A 19,654-nucleotide genomic window follows, 5' to 3' on the forward strand; every position below is an offset into this window, starting at 1 on the left:
CTTCTTATCTTGATGAAGTCCCAATAGTTCATTTTTGCTTTTGATTCTTTTGCCTTCGTGGATGTATCTTGCAAGAAGTTACTGTGGCCAAGCTCAAAAAGGGTGTTGCCTGTGTTCTTCTCTAGGATTTTGATGGAATCTTGTCTCACATTTAGATCTTTCATCCATTTTGAGTTTATCTTTGTGTATGGTGAAAGGGAGTGGTCTAGTTTCATTCTTCTGCATGTGGATGTCCAATTTTCCCAGCACCATTTATTGAAGAGACTGTCTTTCTTCCAATGGATAGTCTTTCCTCCTTTATCGAATATTAGTTGACCATAAATAAAGTTCAGGGTCCACTTCTGGGTTCTCTATTCTGTTCCATTGATCTATGTGTCTGTTTTTGTGCCAGTACCACACTGTCTTGATGACCACAGCTTTGTAGTACAACCTGAAATCTGGCACTGTGATGCCCCCAGCTATGGTTTTCTTTTTTAAAATTCCCCTGGCTATTCGGGGTCTTTTCTGATTCCACACAAATCTTAAAATAATTTGTTCTAACTCTCTGAAGAAAGTCCATGGTATTTTGATAGGGATTGCATTAAACGTGTATATTGCCCTGGGTAACATTGACATTTTCAGAATATTAATTCTGCCAATCCATGAGCATGGAATATTTTTCCATCTCTTTGTGTCTTCCTCAATTTCTTTCAGGAGTGTTCTATAGTTTTGAGGGTATAGATCCTTTACATCTTTGGTTAGGTTTATTCCTAGGTATCTTATGCTTTTGGGTGCAATTGTAAATGGGATTGACTCCTTAATTTCTCTTTCTTCAGTCTCATTGTTAGTGTATAGAAATGCCATTGATTTTGTATCCTGCCACGATACCAAATTGCTGTATGAGTTCTAGCAATCTTGGGGTGGAGACTTTTGGATTTTCTATGTAGAGTATCATGTCATCGGCGAAGAGGGAGAGTTTGATTTCTTCTTTGCCAATTGGAATGCCTTTAATGTCTTTTTGTTGTCTGATTGCTGAGGCTAGGACTTCCAGTACTATGTTGAACAGCAGTGGTGAGAGTGGACATCCCTGTCTTGTTCCTGATCTTAGGGGAAAGGCTCCCAGTGCTTCCCCATTGAGAATGATATTTGCTGTGGGCTTTTCGTAGATGGCTTTTAAGATGTTGAGGAATGTTCCCTCTATCCCTACACTCTGAAGAGTTTTAATCAGAAATGGATGCTGTATTTTGTCAAATGCTTTCTCTGCATCTAATGAGAGGATCATATGGTTCTTGGTTTTTCTCTTGCTGATATGATGAATCACATTGATTGTTTTACGGGTGTTGAACCAGCCTTGCATCCCGGGGATAAATCCTACTTGGTCATGGTGAATAATTTTCTTAATGTACTGTTGGATCCTATTGGCCAGTATCTTGTTGAGAATTTTTGCATCCATGTTCATCAGGGATATTGGTCTATAATTCTCCTTTTTGGTGGGGTCTTTGTCTGGTTTTGGAATTAAGGTGATGCTGGCCTCATAGAACGAATTTGGAAGTACTCCATCTGTTTCTATCATTCCAAACAGCTTTAGGAGAATAGGTATGGTTTCTTCTTTAAACGTTTGATAAAATTCCCCTGGGAAGCCATCTGGCCCTGGACTCTTGTGTCTTGGGAGGTTTTTGATGACTGCTTCAATTTCCTCCCTGGTTATTGGCCTGTTAAGGTTTTCTATTTCTTCCTGTTCCAGTTTTGGTAGTTTGTGGCTTTCCAGGAATGCGTCCATTTCGTCTAGATTGCCTAATTTATTGGCATATAGCTGTTCATAATATGTTTTTAAAATCGTTTGTATTTCCTTGGTGTTGGTAGTGATCTCTCCTTTCTCATTCATGATTTTAGTAATTTGAGTCTTCTCTCTCTTCTTTTTAATAAGGCTGGCTAATGGTTTACTAATGGTTTATCTATCTTATTAATTCTGTCAAAGAACCAACTCCTGGTTCTGTTGATCTGTTCCACAGTTCTTCTGGTCTCGATTTCGTTGAGTTCTGCTCGAATCTTTATTAACTCCCTTCTTCTCCTGGGTGTAGGATCTATTTGCTGTTTTTTCTCTAGTTCCTTTATGTGTAAGGTTAGCTTTTGTATTTGAGTTCTTTCCAGTTTTTGAATGGATGCTTGTATTGAGATGTATTTCCCCCTTAGGACTGCTTTTGCTGCATCCCAAAGATTTTGAACGGTTGTATCTTCATTCTCATTAGTTTCCATGAATCTTTTTAATTCTTCCTTAATTTCCTGATTGACCCTTTCATCTTTTAGCAGGATGGTCCTTAACCTCCACGTGTTTGAGGTCCTTCCAAACTTCTTGTTGTGATTTAGTTCTAATTTCAAGGCATTATGGTCTGAGAATATGCAGGGGACGATCCCAATCTTTTGGTATCGGTTCAGACCCGATTTGTGACCCAATATGTGGTCTATTCTGGAGAAAGTTCCATGTGCACTTGAGAAGAATGTGTATTCAGTTGAGTTTGGATGTAAAGTTCTGTAGATATCTGTGAAATCCATCTGGTCCAGTGTATCATTTAAAGCTCTCGTTTCTTTGGAGATGTTGTGCTTAGAAGACCTATCGAGTATAGAAAGAGCTAGATTGAAGTCACCAAGTATAAGTGTATTATTATCTAAGTATTTCTTCACTTTGGTTAATAATTGATTTATATATTTGGCAGCTCCCACATTCGGGGCATATATATTGAGGATTGTTAAGTCCTCTTGTTGAATAGATCCTTTAAGTATGATATAGTGTCCCTCTTCATCTCTCACTACAGTCTTCGGGGTAAATTTTAGTTTATCTGCTATAAGGATGGCTACCCCTTTCTTTTGAGGACCATTCGAATGGTAAATGGTTCTCCAACCTTTTATTTTCAGGCTGTAGGTGTCCTTCTGTCTAAAATGAGTCTCTTGTAGACAGCAAATAGATGGGTCCTGCTTTTTTATCCAGTCTGAAACCCTGCGCCTTTTGATGGGGTCATTAAGCCCGTTCACATTCAGAGTTACTATTGAGAGATATGAGTTTAGTGTCATCATGATATCTATTCAGTCCTTGTTTTTGTGGATTGTTCCACTGAACTTCTTCTTAAAGGGGAATTTTAAGAGTCCCCCTTAAAATTTCTTGCAGAGCTGGTTTGGAGGTCACATTCTTTCAGTTGCTGCCTGTCTTGGAAGCTCTTTATCTCTCCTTCCATTTTGAATGAGAGCCTTGCTGGATAAAGTATTCTTGGTTGCATGTTCTTCTCGTTTAGGACCCCTGAATATATCCTGCCAGCCCTTTCTGGCCTGCCAGGTCTCTGTGGAGAGGTCTGCTGTTACCCTAATACTCCTCCCCATAAAAGTCAGGGATTTCTTGTCTCTTGCTGCTTTAAGGATCTTCTCTTTATCTTTGGAATTTGCAAGCTTCACTATTAAATGTCAAGGTGTTGAACGGTTTTTATTGATTTTAGGGGGGATCTTTCTATTTCCTGGATCTGAATGCCTGTTTCCCTTCCCAGATTAGGAAAGTTTTCAGCTAGAATTTGTTCAAATACATATTCTGGCCCTCTGTCCCTTTCGGCGCCCTTGGGAACACCAATTAAACGTAGGTTTTTCTTCCTCAGGCTGTCGTTTATTTCCCTTAATCTATCTTCATGGTCTTTTAATTGTTTGTCTCTTTTTTCCTCAGTTTCCCTCTTTGCTATCAACTTGTCTTCTGTGTCACTCACTCGTTCTTCCACCTTGTTAACCCTCATCGTTAGGACTTCTAGTTTGGATTGCATCTCATTCAATTGATTTTTAATTTCTGCCTGATTAGTTCTAAATTCTGCAGTCATGAAGTCTCTTGAGTCCTTTATGCTTTTTTTCTAGAGCCACCAGTAGCTGTATAACAGTGCTTCTGAATTGGCTTTCTGACATTGAATTGTAATCCAGATTTTGTAACTCTGTGGGAGAGAGGACTGTTTCTGATTCTTTCTTTTGAGGTGAGGTTTTCCTTCTAGTCATTTTGCTCAGTGCAGAGTGGCCAAAAGCACGTTGTATTGGGAAAAGGAGAAAAAGAGAGGAGAGAAAGAAGGAAAGAAAAGAGAAAGAGGGAAAAAAAAGGAAGAAAAAAAGAAAAAGAGAAAGAAAAAGAAAGGAAAAAAACGGGGTGGGGGAAGGAAACAAATCAAAAAGCAAAACAAAACAAAACAAAACAAAAAGAACCATGGGGGAGTATCTTCTGATTCTGTGTACTTTAAGTCCCTTGGCTCCCCCTGGAAGTTGTCCGTCTAGCTGGTCTTCTGGGGGAGGGGCCTGTTGTGCTGATTTTCAGGTGTGAGCAGTTGGGAGAACTGCTGTGCCCCCTGCCTGGTGCAGGGCTCAGTGGGGGTTGTTTACCCCGTGAGGCCCCAGGAGCAACAGCCCTAGTGGCGGGGCCAGCTCTGGAAACCTGAATTCAGCCCCCGCAGGAACTCCGGAGCTCTCTGTCTGCAGGGCCTGGAGGCTCTGGGGCGGGGCCGCTGATCTGCTCAGCTCGGGGCAGGAGCGTCCTCGCTGTCCTGGGCCCTCCCGGCCTCTGCCTGTCCCGGGGGAGGCCGGATCCTGGGCTGTGTCCCGGCCCCTGTGCTCCGGAGCCTGCGCTGGTGGATTCGCGCTCCCGCCCCGCAGCCCCCTCCACGGAGCCACCCCCGAGCCCCTCCGAGCTGCTCCGGTCCGGCCGGGCGCGCTGCAGCCCTTAGGGAGCTCGGCGCACTCTCCTGGGGCGCAGTTGCTCTGTTACTGTCCAGGGGAACCCGAGGGCATCCCCGCCCTCCTGTGTCCTGCTCCAACTCCCCGCGAGCCCCTTTCCGCCCGGGAAGGTTGGTGCAGCTCCTGCTTCTCCGGGACGAGGCTCTCCTGTCCTGGGGACACTCGCCCCGGCCTCAGCCCGGCTCCTCGCGGGGCCCCTCCCCCTTGGAGGCCTTTGTGTCTTTATTTCTTTTTCCCCGTCTTCCTACCTTGATAGAAGCGCGAACTCTTCTCACTGTAGCATTCCAGGTGGTCTCTCTTAATTCTCAGGCCGAATTCATAGATTTTCAGTATAATTTGAAGGTTTTCTTGGTAATTTGGTGGAGACAGGTGATTTGGAGACCCTACTCTTCGCCATCCTGCCCCTCCTCCTCCCTTTGTGCTATTCTCCAGTCACTACCTGCCTCCCCATCCCTTTTTCCACCAGAGGGTAATTACTATCTTGACTTATGATTAGTTTTGTGTGCTTTAAGTAAATGGAAAAATACAAAGATGAACTCTTTTGCAACTGGCTTCATATTTTGGCATAACGTTATTTTGTGAGATCCATCATGTTGATGAATTATTGTAGTTGTTATTACAGATCGTTTATTGTCAGAGCTACCTAGCAGTGTATTAGTGGCATTTTCTGCAATTTCCTTACCCAGTTTACTCTTCATGGATATTTGAGTAGTTTCCCCTTTTTGGCAGGTAATAAAGTGCTGTTATGCATTACAGTACACGTCTTTCAGTGAACACATGGTGCATTCCTTTTGAAATTTTTGGATCATTGGATATGCATATATTCTGTTTTAGTGGACACTGTCAGTTTCCAAAGGAGTACCAGTTTGCACTCATTCCATGTTCTCACTTAGTTGTTTCTGTCTTTTTAATCTGATGCTTTGCAGCAGTATCTCCTGGTAGTTTTAATTGGCAGTTCTCTGATAACAAATGAAGTTGACTGCCTTTTTCAGATGTTTTTTGGGAAATGTGGATGTGTGTCAGTCTTTGTTCATTTTTCCACTGATTTGTCTGTCTTTCCTTACCTGTTGGGTTTGTTTTATATATATATATATATATATATATATATATATATATATATATATAATTTTTTTTTTTTTTTTTTTTTAATTTATGATAGTCACACAGAGAGAGAGGCAGAGACACAGGCAGAGGGAGAAGCAGGCTCCATGCACTGGGAGCCCGATGTGGGATTCAATCCCGGGTCTCCAGGATCACGCCCTGGGCCAAAGGCAGGCGCTAAACCGCTGCACCACCCAGGGATCCCGTTTGTTATATATTCTTAACGGGTCTTCAGTCACGCATGTTGCAAATATCTACTCTAATTCTGTGGCTTACCTTTTCACTTTCTCATTAGTAGGTTTTGATGAACAGAAGTTCTTAATTTTAGCACATTTTGATTTTTAATTTGTTTTCTCTTATAGTTAGAGCCTTTTGTACCCTATTTATTTATCTGCAAGAGAGTGGATGAAGTGATGGCTCGTGGCTCCTTTAAGGCTACAGAGTTGTTCTTCATTCTATCCTACCAGTGTTATTGTTTTAGCTTTCACGTATTTGCAGTCCATCTGGAATGGGTAGTTGTGTGTGATGTGAGGTAGGGGTGAAGATTTATTTTTTTCCTCACAGATATCCAATTGATCCATCACCCTCCCTTCTCCACTATACTATAATGTCACCTTTATAAATCATATGACCATGTATGTGCATCTAGTTTTTTTCCTTTTCATTCTGATAAAATATACATAACATTTGCCATGCTAACCATTTTTAAGCGTATCGTTCATCATTAAGTACATTCACTCTGTGCAACCATCAGTACTATCCATTTCCAAAACATTTTTCCTCTTGTAAAACTGAAGCTCTGTACCCATTAAACAGTGAGTCCCTGTTCCCACTTCCTCCAGCCTCTGGCAACCACCATTCTGTCTTGTGAATTTAACAACTCTAGGTCTTTCATGTAAGTGGAATCATATAGTATCTATCTTTTTGTGACTGGCTTCTTTCACTTACCATAATGTCTTCAGGGTTCATCAGTGTTATAGCACGTGCCAAAATTTCCCTCAGGTGGGGATTCTTAAGCCCAGCCAGATATCTGCCCCATGTTCCGCATACTCAGCTACCTCTCTGAAAGAGATCACTGACAGAGTTCAGAGGAGGGAATGAGCACACAGGTCTGAGATGGAACAAATGAACTTTATTCAAATAGTCTAGAATATTGAATGCTGAGGAATGTCCCCTCAGATCATGGGGGAGATGTTTTCTCAAGACCAGTCCTTATACTCACTCCTACAACTGCTTTGTAGAAGCTAAGTGGAGCCTTAACTATTTTGACTCCAACTCCAGATTCCTCATGTGCAATGACCTTCACCTCCACTAATTTCAGCTGTATTTGGAATCATACACTGGACTCTTCCATCTCTGAAAACTTAAGTTCAGATTTCATTCAGAGCAGGAACCCGTTATTCAGCCATCATTCTCACTCAGTTATTCCCTTTATACTTAGTTTTTTATTTTTGTTCTTTTACGTCATTGAGCTATGCAGTCTCTGCCCTCTGTATTGGTCTCCTTCTTTTAATCACTTCTGCCCCTGCATGACTTAGACTTCACAAGTCATCACTTCATCCACCCTCTTGCAGTATTTTCAACTGCTTTACCCATTAGGTATCTGTTAAACCTATCCGGCAAAACCCCAGCTCTGGATGAATCCAAATGTTGGCCTCTTGTGAGCCTACAGCTAGCCTTCCAAAGCTGCTGGAAAAAACTTCAGACCTCCACAGGCTAATGTTATTAAAAATTATAATCTCCTCCCTACGTGGGTTCTCAGCTCTGCCCAGCAATCCTGAAAGGCTTCTCACATGCAGCTCCCTTCCCCCGTTATCAACCATGTTTTCTTAAAAGCCTCTTTCTCTTTCTTAGACTATCTCTCACTCTACTTTGCTGAGCGAATAAATGCCATCCTAAAAGAACTTCCTCGATTTTCTGTCACTATGCCTAAAACTTTCATGAATCTTTTTTGTCTTCCCTTTGATTACTGTAGAAAAGATACACTGCCTTCCTTTAAGGTTAATCCTTCATTTTTACTCTGAATCCCTTCGCTTATTTATTCTGAGGGCTCCTAGCCCATAGCATGTGACCAAAGCATTCCAATCTTTCCCGTCTTTATGAAAACTCTACTTCACACCCCCCTGTAGCTAGTGTTCTCTCTCTCTGAATCCTCTCCATTTTCTCCTTACCTTTTGTGTTGTAGCCTCTTAACCCACTACATTCTGGCTCCTGTTCTTGGCAGTCCACTGAGAATGTTGTCACCAATTCCACTGTTCATTGTGTATCACTGTGGTAATAAATGAAGACCACCCAACAATTGTTTTTTAGCACATTTTGCTAAGTCCAAGGCACTCTTTTGAGTCTTGACCTTACTTGACCTCACAGCAAGCAGTCTAACCCCATGAATCCCTCCTTTCTATCCATTCTTGGCTCCAGTTCCCTGGTTACATTTCAGTTTTTCTACATGTGCTAGGCCCTTATGCTTCCAGGTTCTTGGAGATGCTTTTGCCTCTGTCTGGACTGCCTTTCCTCCAATCCTCACCCCTTTTATCCAGGTAACTCACTTGAATCTTTCAGCCCCATCTCAACCATCACTTTTTCTAGGAAGCATTCTCTGACATAAGTAACTATTCCTTGCAAAAGACTGGGTTGGGTTCTCCTTATTGATATTTCTGTGCCTAATCTCGTCACAGGATCAGCAATCTTTTCCTATAAAGGACCAGATAGTAAATATTTTAGGCTTCGCAGGATAACAGGCAAAATCGAGATTAGTGTGAAAGTATGTATACAATAAGAGAGGAAACAAATTTCCATAAATTTTTATTGTTGAAATTCAAAACAAGGGAGCTTGGGTTGCTTAGTTGGTTAAGCATCTGCCTTCGGCTCAGATCATGATCCCAGTGTCCTGAGATTGAACCCTGCATTTTGCTCCCTGCTCACAGGGGAGCCTGCTTCTCCGTCTTTCCTTCCCTCTGCCTCTCCCCATCGTTCATGCTCTCTCTCTCTCAAATAAAATCTTAAAAAAAAAAAAAAGATTCAAAACATAAAGGAATACAATTTCATTGTAAATAATCTAATGAGAAGAATGGTGGGAATAACATTTTGTTTAATTGGGGTTCTAAGTTAGTGTTCTCTATTATTACAATCCATTCCTGATCTGTAATGAGGGTTGTTTTTTTACTGTTGTTTTTTAGAGACAGCACAAACGTGTATGTGTGCACCCATACACATGAGGATGGGGGAGGGAAGGGATAGAGGGAGAGGGGGCACAAGGAGAGGGAGAGAAAGAATCCTAAGCAGGCTCCAAGTCCAGTGCAAACCCAATGCAGGGCTGAATCTCACAACCGTGCAATCCTGATCCAAGCGGAAATCTATAGAGTCAGGTGCCAGGTACTTAACCAATGGAGCCATGCAGGTGCCCCTGTAATGAGGTTTTATGTACTATACTGAGTATATTTTTTTCTGTGCATAATTTTGTGTTACAGATACTACAGGGGACAAATAATGAAATATAAGGCATAACTACTATTTTCATGGAATTTATTATTTATTTGTAAAATTATCACTGCAGTGGGAGAGCTACTTTAATAATTATAGGATAGCATTACTGTTTTTGGACAGAGATGAACTAGTTTGTTACAAATGCCTAAAATAATTTTGAGACCATTTATACACCTCTAAAGAAGGATACCTATAAAAAAGTGAAGCCAAGTATGCCTTTAGTTTTATTAGATAAAGTCTATTGTGTGGCTTATATCAACTTGTATTTTCAATATTCTTTTTCCTTTTTAGGTCACTGTCTCTTAGTATTCTGTTACTTCAGTATGTGTATAAAAATTACTTCTTTTGATTCAACTTAAGTGGAATCTCACTCTTTTACATTATTTTTCCTGATCGTTTTGAAAAAATAAGGCTTTGCGTTCTTCTCAGATGAGTTTTATCTTCATCTATGGAAGTGTTCTCTTTTTTATGTACCCCACTTGTTCCTTTAAAAATTTAAGGCAAATTAATCTGTTAGTTATAATACCAAGGACAGCATATATTTAGACCATTTAGCCTTGTAATCATTTGAATAAAAATTTAAAAAAATAAAAAAATAAAAAAAAGAAAAGATGGAAGCAAAAGAGAATATATATATTCTCTTTAATATGTAGAGTGAAGAGGAAGATGTAAGAACCAATCACTATGGAAGGGAAATGTAATTCCTCCAATATTTTGATGATAAACTGTGACCTCTAGAATTTTTTTAAAATTTTTATTTATTTATGATAGTCACACAGAGAGAGAGAGAGAGAGAAAGAGAGAGAGAGGCAGAGACATAGGCAGAGGGAGAAGCAGGCTCCATGCACTGGGAGCCCGACGTGGGATTTGATCCCGGGTCTCCAGGATCGCACCCTGGGCCAAAGGCAGGCGCTAAATCACTGCGCCACCCAGGGATCCCTGACCTCTAGAATTTTGAAGAAAGGGGTATTTATGGAAGGTGGTATCCTCCCCTTCTTACTATAGTCTAAAAGGTGTTTTCTCTGGCAATTAATATAAACAAAGAGATAATTAGAAATTAGTAAAGACATTATTCATTACACTTGCAAGTCAGGTATGATCTCCATGTATAGTTGGGAAACACATACTATCTATTCAATCTTTTTTTTTTTTAAGATTTTATTTATTTATCCATGAGAGACACAGACAGGCAGATGAAGAAGTAGGCTCCTTGCAGGAAGCCTGATGAAGCACTCAATTCTAGGACCCTGGGATCACAACCTGAGCCAAAGGCATACACTCAACCACTGAGCTGGAGATACAGATCCTATCCCTTAATTCTTAATGTTTTCCTCTATTTGCTGTCTAATCTTTTCTAGGCGTGCTATATTACTAGTTTAGCATGTTCTAAAATTCCTACCTTTATTTAATGATGTATAGAAGAATATTGAAAAAAATGCATCAAGTTTTTTAAGATAAAAGTTTGGATTTTTAAGCCAATTTACCGTGAATTGTGTATATGTTCAATAGAAATAAATTCAGAGGAGATAGGAAAAAATGTTCAGAAATAGACCAGGTGTTCAAAACTGGCCCTAACTTTTCCCCTGAGCTTTATACCAGTTTACCCAAGTACCACTGATAGTGCCACTGACATGTTTAGTAAGCATGTTAAAATATGAAAAACAAACTCTTGGGGTGCCTCGCTGGCTGAGTCAGAAGAGCTTGCAACTCTTAATCTCAGGGTTATGAGTTCGAATCCCATGTTGAGTATAGAGATTATTTAAATAAATAAACTTTAAAAAGAAAAAGATGTGGAAAACAAACTCTTGACTTTTCCTCCAAACCTACTTCCCTCTTAGTCTTCCACGTATTAGAGAAGAGCATTACATAGAGAAAAGGCTGGAGTCCAAGATGGCAGAGGAATAGGAGAAATTAGTTTCTTCTGGTCCTACGAATTCAACTAGGTAGCCATCAAATCATTCTGAACACTTGAAAACTCAGCTGAGGATAGAATAGCTGCAACTCTACAAGTAGCAAAGCTACCACTTTTCTGCAGGAAGGACAAGACAGATAAACTCACTTCAAAAAAGAGAACATGAGGCAGTAATGACTGCCAGACACCTAATCATTATGGATATAAGTAAGATGTTGGAACTAGAGTTCAGAATAACAATTATAAAGATACTAGCTGGGCTTGAAGAAAGCATGGAAGACACTAGATAATCCCTTCCTGGAGAAATAAAAGAACTAAAATCTAATTAAGTCTAAATCAAAAAGGCTATTAATGAGATGCAATAAAAAAATGGAGGCTCTAACTGCTAGGATAAATGAGGCAGGAGAGAGGATTAATGATATAGAGGATAAAAGTGGAGACAATGGTGGAGAATAAAGAAGCCAAGAAAAAGATAAACAACTACTGGATCACGAGGGGAGAATTCGAGAGATAAGTGATACCAAGAAGTGAAACAATATTGGAATAAATGGGGTTCCAGAAGAAGAGGAAAGAGGGGGGAAAAGATAATATTGGAGCAAATTATAATGAAAAACTTCCCTAACCTGGGGAAGGAAACATTCAAGTTCAAGAAGTACAGAGAACCCCCCCTCAAAATCAATAAAAATAGGTCAACACCCTGACATATAATAGTGAAACTTGCAAATCTCAGAGACAAAGAGAAAATCCTGAAAGCAGACAAGAGATCCATAACCTACAAGGGTAGAAACATTAGCTGGCAGCAGAACTATCCATAGAGATGTGGCAGGCCAGAAAGGACTGGCATGATATATTCAGGGTGTTAAATGAGGAAAAATATGCAACCAAGAATACTTTATCCAGCTAGGATCTCATTCAAGATAGAAGAAGAGAGAAAAAGCTTCCAGGAGAAACAAAAGGATTTGTGATCACCAATCAGCCCCACAAGAAATATTTAAAAGGATCCTTTAAGCAAAGAGAGAGCCCAAAAGTAACAGACCAGAAAGGAACAGAGACAATATACAGAAACAGTGACTACGGGTAATACAATGGCACTAAATTCATATCTTTCAATAGTTACTCTTAATGTAAATGGGCTAAATGTCCCAATCAAAAGACACAGGGTATCAGATTGGATAAAAAAGCAAGAACCATTGATAGGCCATCTGCAAGACATTTGCTTTAAACCCACCAGATTTAGGGATCCCTGGGTGGCGCAGCGGTTTAGCGCCTGCCTTTGGCCCAGGGCGTGATCCTGGAGACCCGGGATCGAATCCCACGTCGGGCTCCGGTGCATGGAGCCTGCTTTTCCCTCTGCCTATGTCTCTGCCTCTCTCTCTCTCTCTCTGTGTGACTATCATAAATAAATAAAAATAAATTAAAAAAATAAATAAATAAAAATAAACCCACCAGATTTAAAGTGAGGGGGTGGAAAACCATTTATCATACTAATGGATATCAAAAGAAAGCTGAACTGGCAATACTTATTTCAGATTCAAATTCGATTTTAAACCAAAGACTAATAAGAGATAAGGAAGGATACTATATCATAATTAAAGAGTCTATCCAACAAGAAGATCTAACAATTATAAATATTTATGCCCCTAAAATGGGAGCAGCCAATTATATAAGCCAATTAATAACAAAATTAAGAAACACATCAATTAAAATACAATTGTAGTAGTGGACCTTAATGCCCCACTCACTGCAGTGGACAGATCATCTAAGTAAAAGATCAACAAGGAAACAAGGGCTTTGAGTGACACACTGGACCCGTGGACTTCACAGATACATTCAGAGCATTCCATCCTACAGCAACAGAATACGTATTCTTCTTAAGTGCACACAGAACATTCTCCAGAATAGACCACATTCTGGGTCACAACCCCGATCTTAACTGGTACCAAAAGATTAGGATCATTCCCTGCATATTTTCAGACCACAATGCTTTGAAACTAGAACTCAATCACAAGAAGAAATTTGGAAAGTACTCAAATACATGTAAACTAAAGAGCATCCTACTAAGAATGAAAGGGTCAACCAGGAAATTAAAGATTTTTTAAAAATTCATGGAATCAAATGAAAATGAAAATACAAGTGTTCAAAACCTTTGGGAAGAATCAAAGGCAGTCCTAAAAGGGAAGTATATAGCAATACAACCCTTTCTCAAGAAACAAGAAAGGTCTCAAAAACACAGCCTAACTTTACATCTAAAGGAGCTGGAGATGGGACACCTGAGTGGCTCAGCGGTTGGGCGCCTGCCTTTGGCTCAGGGAGTGATCCCAGGATCCGAGATCAAGTCCCACATCAGGCTCCCTGCAGGGAGCCTGCTTCTCCCTCTGCCTGTATCTCTGCCTCTATCTCTCAGTCTGTGTCTCTCGTGAATAAATAAATCTTTTTAAAAATAAATAAAGGAACTGGAGAAAGAATAGCAAATAAGCCCAGCAGGAGAAGAGAATTAATAAAAATTGGAGCAGAAATCAATGAAATAGAAACCAAAAGAATAGAACAGATCAACGAAACTAGGAGCTGGTTCTTTGAAAGAATTAATAAAATTGATAAACCCCTGGCCAGACTTATCAAAAAAAGAAAAGAGAAAGGACCCAAATAAAATCATGAATGAAAGAAGAGAGAGCACAAACAACACCAAAGAAATATAAACGATTGTAAGAACTATATGCCATACAAACAATTATAAGCAACTATATGCAACAAATTAGGCAATCTGAAAGAAATGGATGCATTCCTAGAGATGTGTAAACTACCTGAACTGAAACAGGAAGAAATAGAAAACTTGAACAAACTCATAACCAGCAAGGAAATTGAAGTAATCAAAAATCTCCCAACAAATAAGAGTCCAGGACCAGATGGCTTCCAGGGGAATTCTATCACACATTTAGGGAATTCGTACCTCTTCTTCTGAAACTGGTTCAAAAAATAGAAATGGAAAGGAAATTTCCAAACTTGTTTTATGAGGCCAGCACTACCTTGATCCCAAAACCAGACGAAAACCCCACCAAAAAGAATTAAAGACAATATCTCTGATAAACATGAATACAAAAATTCTCATCAAAAAAAAAAAAATTCTCATCAAGACACTAGTCAATAGGATCCAACAGTACATTGAAAGGATTATTCACCACTACCAAGTGGGATTTATTCCTGGGCTGCAAGTGTGGTTCAACATCCGCAAATCAATCCATGTAATATACTACATTAGTAAAAGAAAGGAAAAGAACTACATGATCCTTTCAATCAATGCATAAAAAGCATTTGACAAAGTACAGCATCCTTTCTTTTTTTTTTTTTTTTTTAACAGCATCCTTTCTTGATTAAAATTCTTCACAGTGTAGGAATAAAGGGAACCTACCCTAATATCATAAATGCCATCTACGAAAAGCACACAGCAAATATCATTCTCAATGGGGAAAAAACAGAGTTTTCCCCCTAAGGTCAGGCAGGGATATCCACTATCACAACTGTTGTTCATATAGTACTAGAAGTTCTAGCCTCTGGAACACCTGGGTGGCTCAGTCCGGTGGGTGTTTTCTTTCGGCTCAGATCATAATCCCAGGTGTTGGGATCAAGCCCACATCAGGCTCTGTGCTCAGCAGGAAACCTGTTGCTCCCTCTCCTTCTGCTTGCTGCTCCCCCTACTTGTGCTCATGCTCTCTCCTTCTCTTTGTCAAATAAATAAGATAATGCTAAAAAAGAAAGAAATAGAAGACCTAGCCTCAGCAATCAGACAACAAAAAGAAAGAAAAGGCATCCATACTGGTAAAGAAGAAGTCAAACTCACTCTTCACAAATCACATGATACTCTGTGGAAAACCTAAAAGACTCCACTCCAAAATTGCTAGAATTTATACAGGAATTTAGCAAAGTAGCAGGATATAAAATCAATGCACAGAAATCCATTGCGTTCCTATAGACTAACAATGAGACGGAAAGTGAAATGAACGCGTCAGTCCCATTTACAATTACACCCCAAACCATAAGATACTTAGGAATAAAGAAGCAAAAAAAATCTGTACTCAGAAAACTATAGAATGCTCATGAAAGGAATTGAGGAAGACACAAAGAAATGGAAAAGCCTTCTATGCTCATGGATGAGAAGAACCAATATTGTTAAAATGTGTATGGTACCTAGAGTGATCTATACATTCACTGCAATCCATACCAAAATACCATCAACTTTTTTCACAGAGCTGGAACAAATAATCCTAAAATTTGTATGGAACCAGAAAAGATCACAAATAGCCAAAGGAACGTTGAAAAAGAAAACTAAAATCGGTGGCATCACAGTCCCTGGACTTTAAGCTCTATTACAAAGCTGCAGTCATAGGGACGCCTGGGTGGTTCAGCGGTTGAGTATCTGCCTTCAGCTCAGGGTGTGATCCCGGAATCCCAGGATCGAGTCCCACATCGAGCTTCCTGCATGGAGCCTGCTTCTCCCTCTGCCTCTCTCTCTTTGTCTCTCATGAATAAATAAATAAAATCTTTAAAAAAAAAAAAAGCTGCAGTCATCAAGACAGTAAAATACTGGCCCATAAACAGACACACAGATCAATGGGACAGAATAGAGAACCCAGTAACGGCCCCTCAACTCTGTGGTCAACTAACCTTTGACAAAGCAGAAAGCATAACCAATGAAAAAAGTCTCTTCAACTGGTGTTGGGAAAATTGGACAGCCACACGCAGAAGAGTCAAACTGGACCATTTTCTCATACGATACACAAAAATATAATCAAAATGGATGAAAGGCCTAAATGTGAGAGAGGAATCCAAAAAAACAACTCAGATTATGTCTCTCCAGAATTAAAACCTCTCAGTGACTACCTGTTATTAAAGCCCAGACTCCTTACCACATCTCATATCAGTATGTATTGAGTGCTTACTATATTCCACCTACTGTGTTAGATGCTTTGCATGTGTTAACATAATCTTCACAATAGACTTGTTATATTGGAAATATTAACTCCATTTTATAGATCAAGAGTATGTTATGGGCTCCTGGGTGGCTCATTTGGTTGAGCAACCATCTCTTGGTTTCAGCTCAGGTCGTGATCTCAGGGTTGTGAGATCAAGCCCCATGTCCGATTCCTGCTCAGTGTGGGGTGGGAGGTGTCTGCTTCAGATTCTCCCTTCCCCTCGCTGTGTGTGTGCGCACACGGGCTCTCTGTCTCTCTCTCAAATAAATAAATAAATCTTAAAGAAAGAGAAAGAAAAGAAAGATCACACAGCTGGTTACCAGCTAAGCTGGAATTCAAAGCCAAGGAGTCTGACTCCAAAGCATACAGTCTGGCCCCTTTAAACTATCCCAACTTCATCTTGTTTTGCTAACTTGACTTTAGCCACACAAGTCTTTTTGTCCTTCAAGCATATCAAGCTTGTTTTCTCCATAGGACTTTTGCAATTGCTATTTCTCCATCTAGAATGTTCTTCCCTCAGATTGTTGGATGGCCACTGTTATCTCACCATATAAGTCTTCATTCAAATGTTGTTTTTTTTCTGAGAGGCCTTCCCTGACATCTGTCTTTAAAATTATTTTCCCACATATTCACGGTCACTCTTTATATTTGCTTGCTTTTTATGTTGTTTTTGTGGAAGTATTTACTCAGCAAGTATTTGTTGGATGGACGAATGTTGACTGTTTGCTGAATGTTGTTTAGTATAGTAACTAAGGGTATAGTCTCTGAAATCACACTCCTGGATTTATATCACAACTCTCCTATTTAATTGTGTGAAGTTGAGCAAGTTGCTCTCTGCCTAAGGTTCCTCATTTCAAAGATAGAAATCATGACACTTCCCTAATAGAGTTGTTAGAATCAAATAAATTGATGGTTAAGGCATGTGAATCTTTTTTTTTTTTTTAAAGTAGGCTCCACACCCAACATGGAGCCCAACACAGGGCTTGAACTCATGACACTGAGATCAAGACCTGAGCTGAGATCAAGAATTGGACATTTAACCAGCTGAGCCACCCAGGTGCCCCTGCATGTGAATTTCTTAATACAGGGCATAGAAGTGTGCCTGGCTGGTTCAGTCAGTGGAACATATGACTCTTGATCTCAGGGTTGTAGGTTCCAGCCCTATGTTGGGTGTAGAGATTACTTTTTTTAAAAAGTACATAGGCACATCAGAACTCAAGACATGTTATTTCTTTTATTTATTATTTTCAAGCTTTTGCTGTTATTAATATTGAATGAAAGCATACCAGGGAAGCTCTTTGGAATATCATATTTTCAGGCCCTACTCCAGGTCAGCTAAATCAGAATCTCTGTGGAAAGGGCCCTGGAATCTTTTTTAAAAAATATTATTGAGATTGCAATAAACATCCAGTCTTGGGAACTGGCAGTAGAGGTTTAGCATTGCTGCTCAGGTTCAACAGAGACAAGTGTGACATCATGATATCATGCAGTGGCATCATGTGGTAATTTGTGATTTTGCTAAATTGTAAAGTGAGAGTAAGTCACTGTGAATGGGTCCAGAAGACCACACCCCCATCCCTGGCATCCCCATTCTGGTGCAGCCTCATCCTCTTCTCTGGGTCTCTCTCCACTGGTAAGCAGTAGAGCTTAGAGTGATCTAATTTTTGTTTCTGCTTGAAAAAACATTTCAAAAAGAAAATTGAGAAGTATGATGATGCCAGTAAAGCTACTTTTTAAAGTGGTGGTTCTTAATTAGAAACCAGAATGGAGGGCAGCCCCGGTGGCGCAGCGGTTTGGCGCTGCCTGCAGCCTGGGGTGTGATCCTGGAGACCCGGGATCGAGTCCCACTTTGGGCTCCCTGCCTGGAGCCTGCTTCTCCCTCTGTCTGTGTCTCTGCCTCTCTCTTTGTGCCTATGAATAAATAAATAAAATCTTTAAAAAAAAAAAAGAAACCAGAATGGATAGTTTTGATTATCGCTATATTAGAGTATGGAATAGCAAGTTTGTTGCTTGGTTAGCACCATAAGTATTGTCTATCAAATGCTGTCTGTAAAGAGCAAAAAGTCACAAAACTATTCTGGCAATTTCACCAACCAAAGTTGCAACCAATGGAAAAATTTTAAGATGTCCGGGAAGTTACAGTTACAAGTTTGGGTATTAATTTTTTTTGTGAATCTCATACTGCATAAGACACGATTTCTATCTTCCTAGAGTTAGAAAGACAAAACCACCACATACAAAACAGGAACAAATAAGATTAAAGTTTATAATAAGGGGTGCTTGGGTGGCTCAGTGGTTAAGGATCTGCGTTTGGCTCAGGTTGTGATCCCGGGGTCCTGGAATCAAGTCCTGCATCAGGATCCCCACCAGCAGGCTGCTCCCTCTACCTGTGTCTCTGCCTCTCTCTGTGTGTCTCAAATAAATAAATAAATAAATAAATAAATAAATAAATAAATAAATAAAATCTTTTTTTAAAAAGTTCATAATAAGAAAGAGATATTCAGGGAACGCTGTTAATGTCAGAAAAGAAAGGGACGCCTGGGTGGCTCAGTGGTTGAGCATTTGCCTTCTACTCAGGGCGTGATCCTGGGATCCAGGATCGAGTCCCACATGGGGCTCCTTGCATGGAGCCTGCTTCTCCTCTGCCTGTGTCTCTGCCTCTCTCTCTCTCTCTCTCTCTGTCTTAACTCATGAATAAATAAATAAATGATAATAAAAAAGATCAGAAAAGAAAGTATGTCAGCGAGGGGGTTCATTGAAATAGTTGTGGCTAGTTAGGACTTATACAAGAAAATTTCTTTAGTTGCAGGACCAGCTCTGCCCCCTAATTATAAAAGCAGTAGCTCGGAGTCCTCCGACAGCGATGAAGACAGTAGTTCATTGTACGAAGAAGAAAATCAGGAATCTGAAGAAGATGACACTGGTCCAACGGCAAGGTCAGTCACTTAAATGATAAACCAAGCTTCAAACCTAGTATTCGTTAGCTGGATCAGGTAGCCAGTCAGAGAACACCATATCTATATTTTTACTGCATGGGAAGAAATCCTTTCATGCAGTATTGCCTCGTTGAGCTATACATTGGAGAAAGAAATTTATCCTAGTAGTAGATAGCTGTAGAGATACCTAGAATTTCAATTAAATTCTTAGAGAAAGGATTTTCCTGAAGGTATTACTGAAGTGACTACATATTCTAAGTAAACCAGAGCATTTCTTTTAAAAAATGTTAATGCAGTAGATGGTTCTTGCTTAAGTAAATGAATGGTTTCCCTCTAACTACCTTACTTACCGTAGGTGCATGTAAATAAGAAGTGAAATCTTTGTTTAGTATTGGGTAGTTTTTTGGTTGCATTTTAAAGATCTTAAGAGAGAAATAGCAACTTAAAACTCTTCCTAAATGAGATTAAAATCCAGAGTCATTATCTTTTTTGTTCAAAAACGTATAGCAAGTAGACTGTCTGAAACCTCA

General features: G+C 39.8%; 1 protein-coding gene across 3 annotated transcripts in view; it reads left to right on the top strand.

Moving 5' to 3' along the window:
- Positions 1-19,654, top strand: part of GPALPP1 (GPALPP motifs containing 1) — a 49,495-nt gene that overhangs the window by 3,510 nt on the left and 26,331 nt on the right. For all 3 annotated transcript variants that reach the window (XM_077855617.1, XM_077855618.1, XM_077855619.1), the window contains exon 2: positions 18,992-19,124. In XM_077855617.1, the coding sequence (XP_077711743.1) occupies positions 18,992-19,124 (133 nt within the window). The remainder of the gene's footprint in view (positions 1-18,991; positions 19,125-19,654) is intronic.

Source organism: Canis aureus, chromosome 17 (genome assembly GCF_053574225.1).
Source record: "Canis aureus isolate CA01 chromosome 17, VMU_Caureus_v.1.0, whole genome shotgun sequence".
Lineage (NCBI taxonomy): Eukaryota > Metazoa > Chordata > Mammalia > Carnivora > Canidae > Canis > Canis aureus.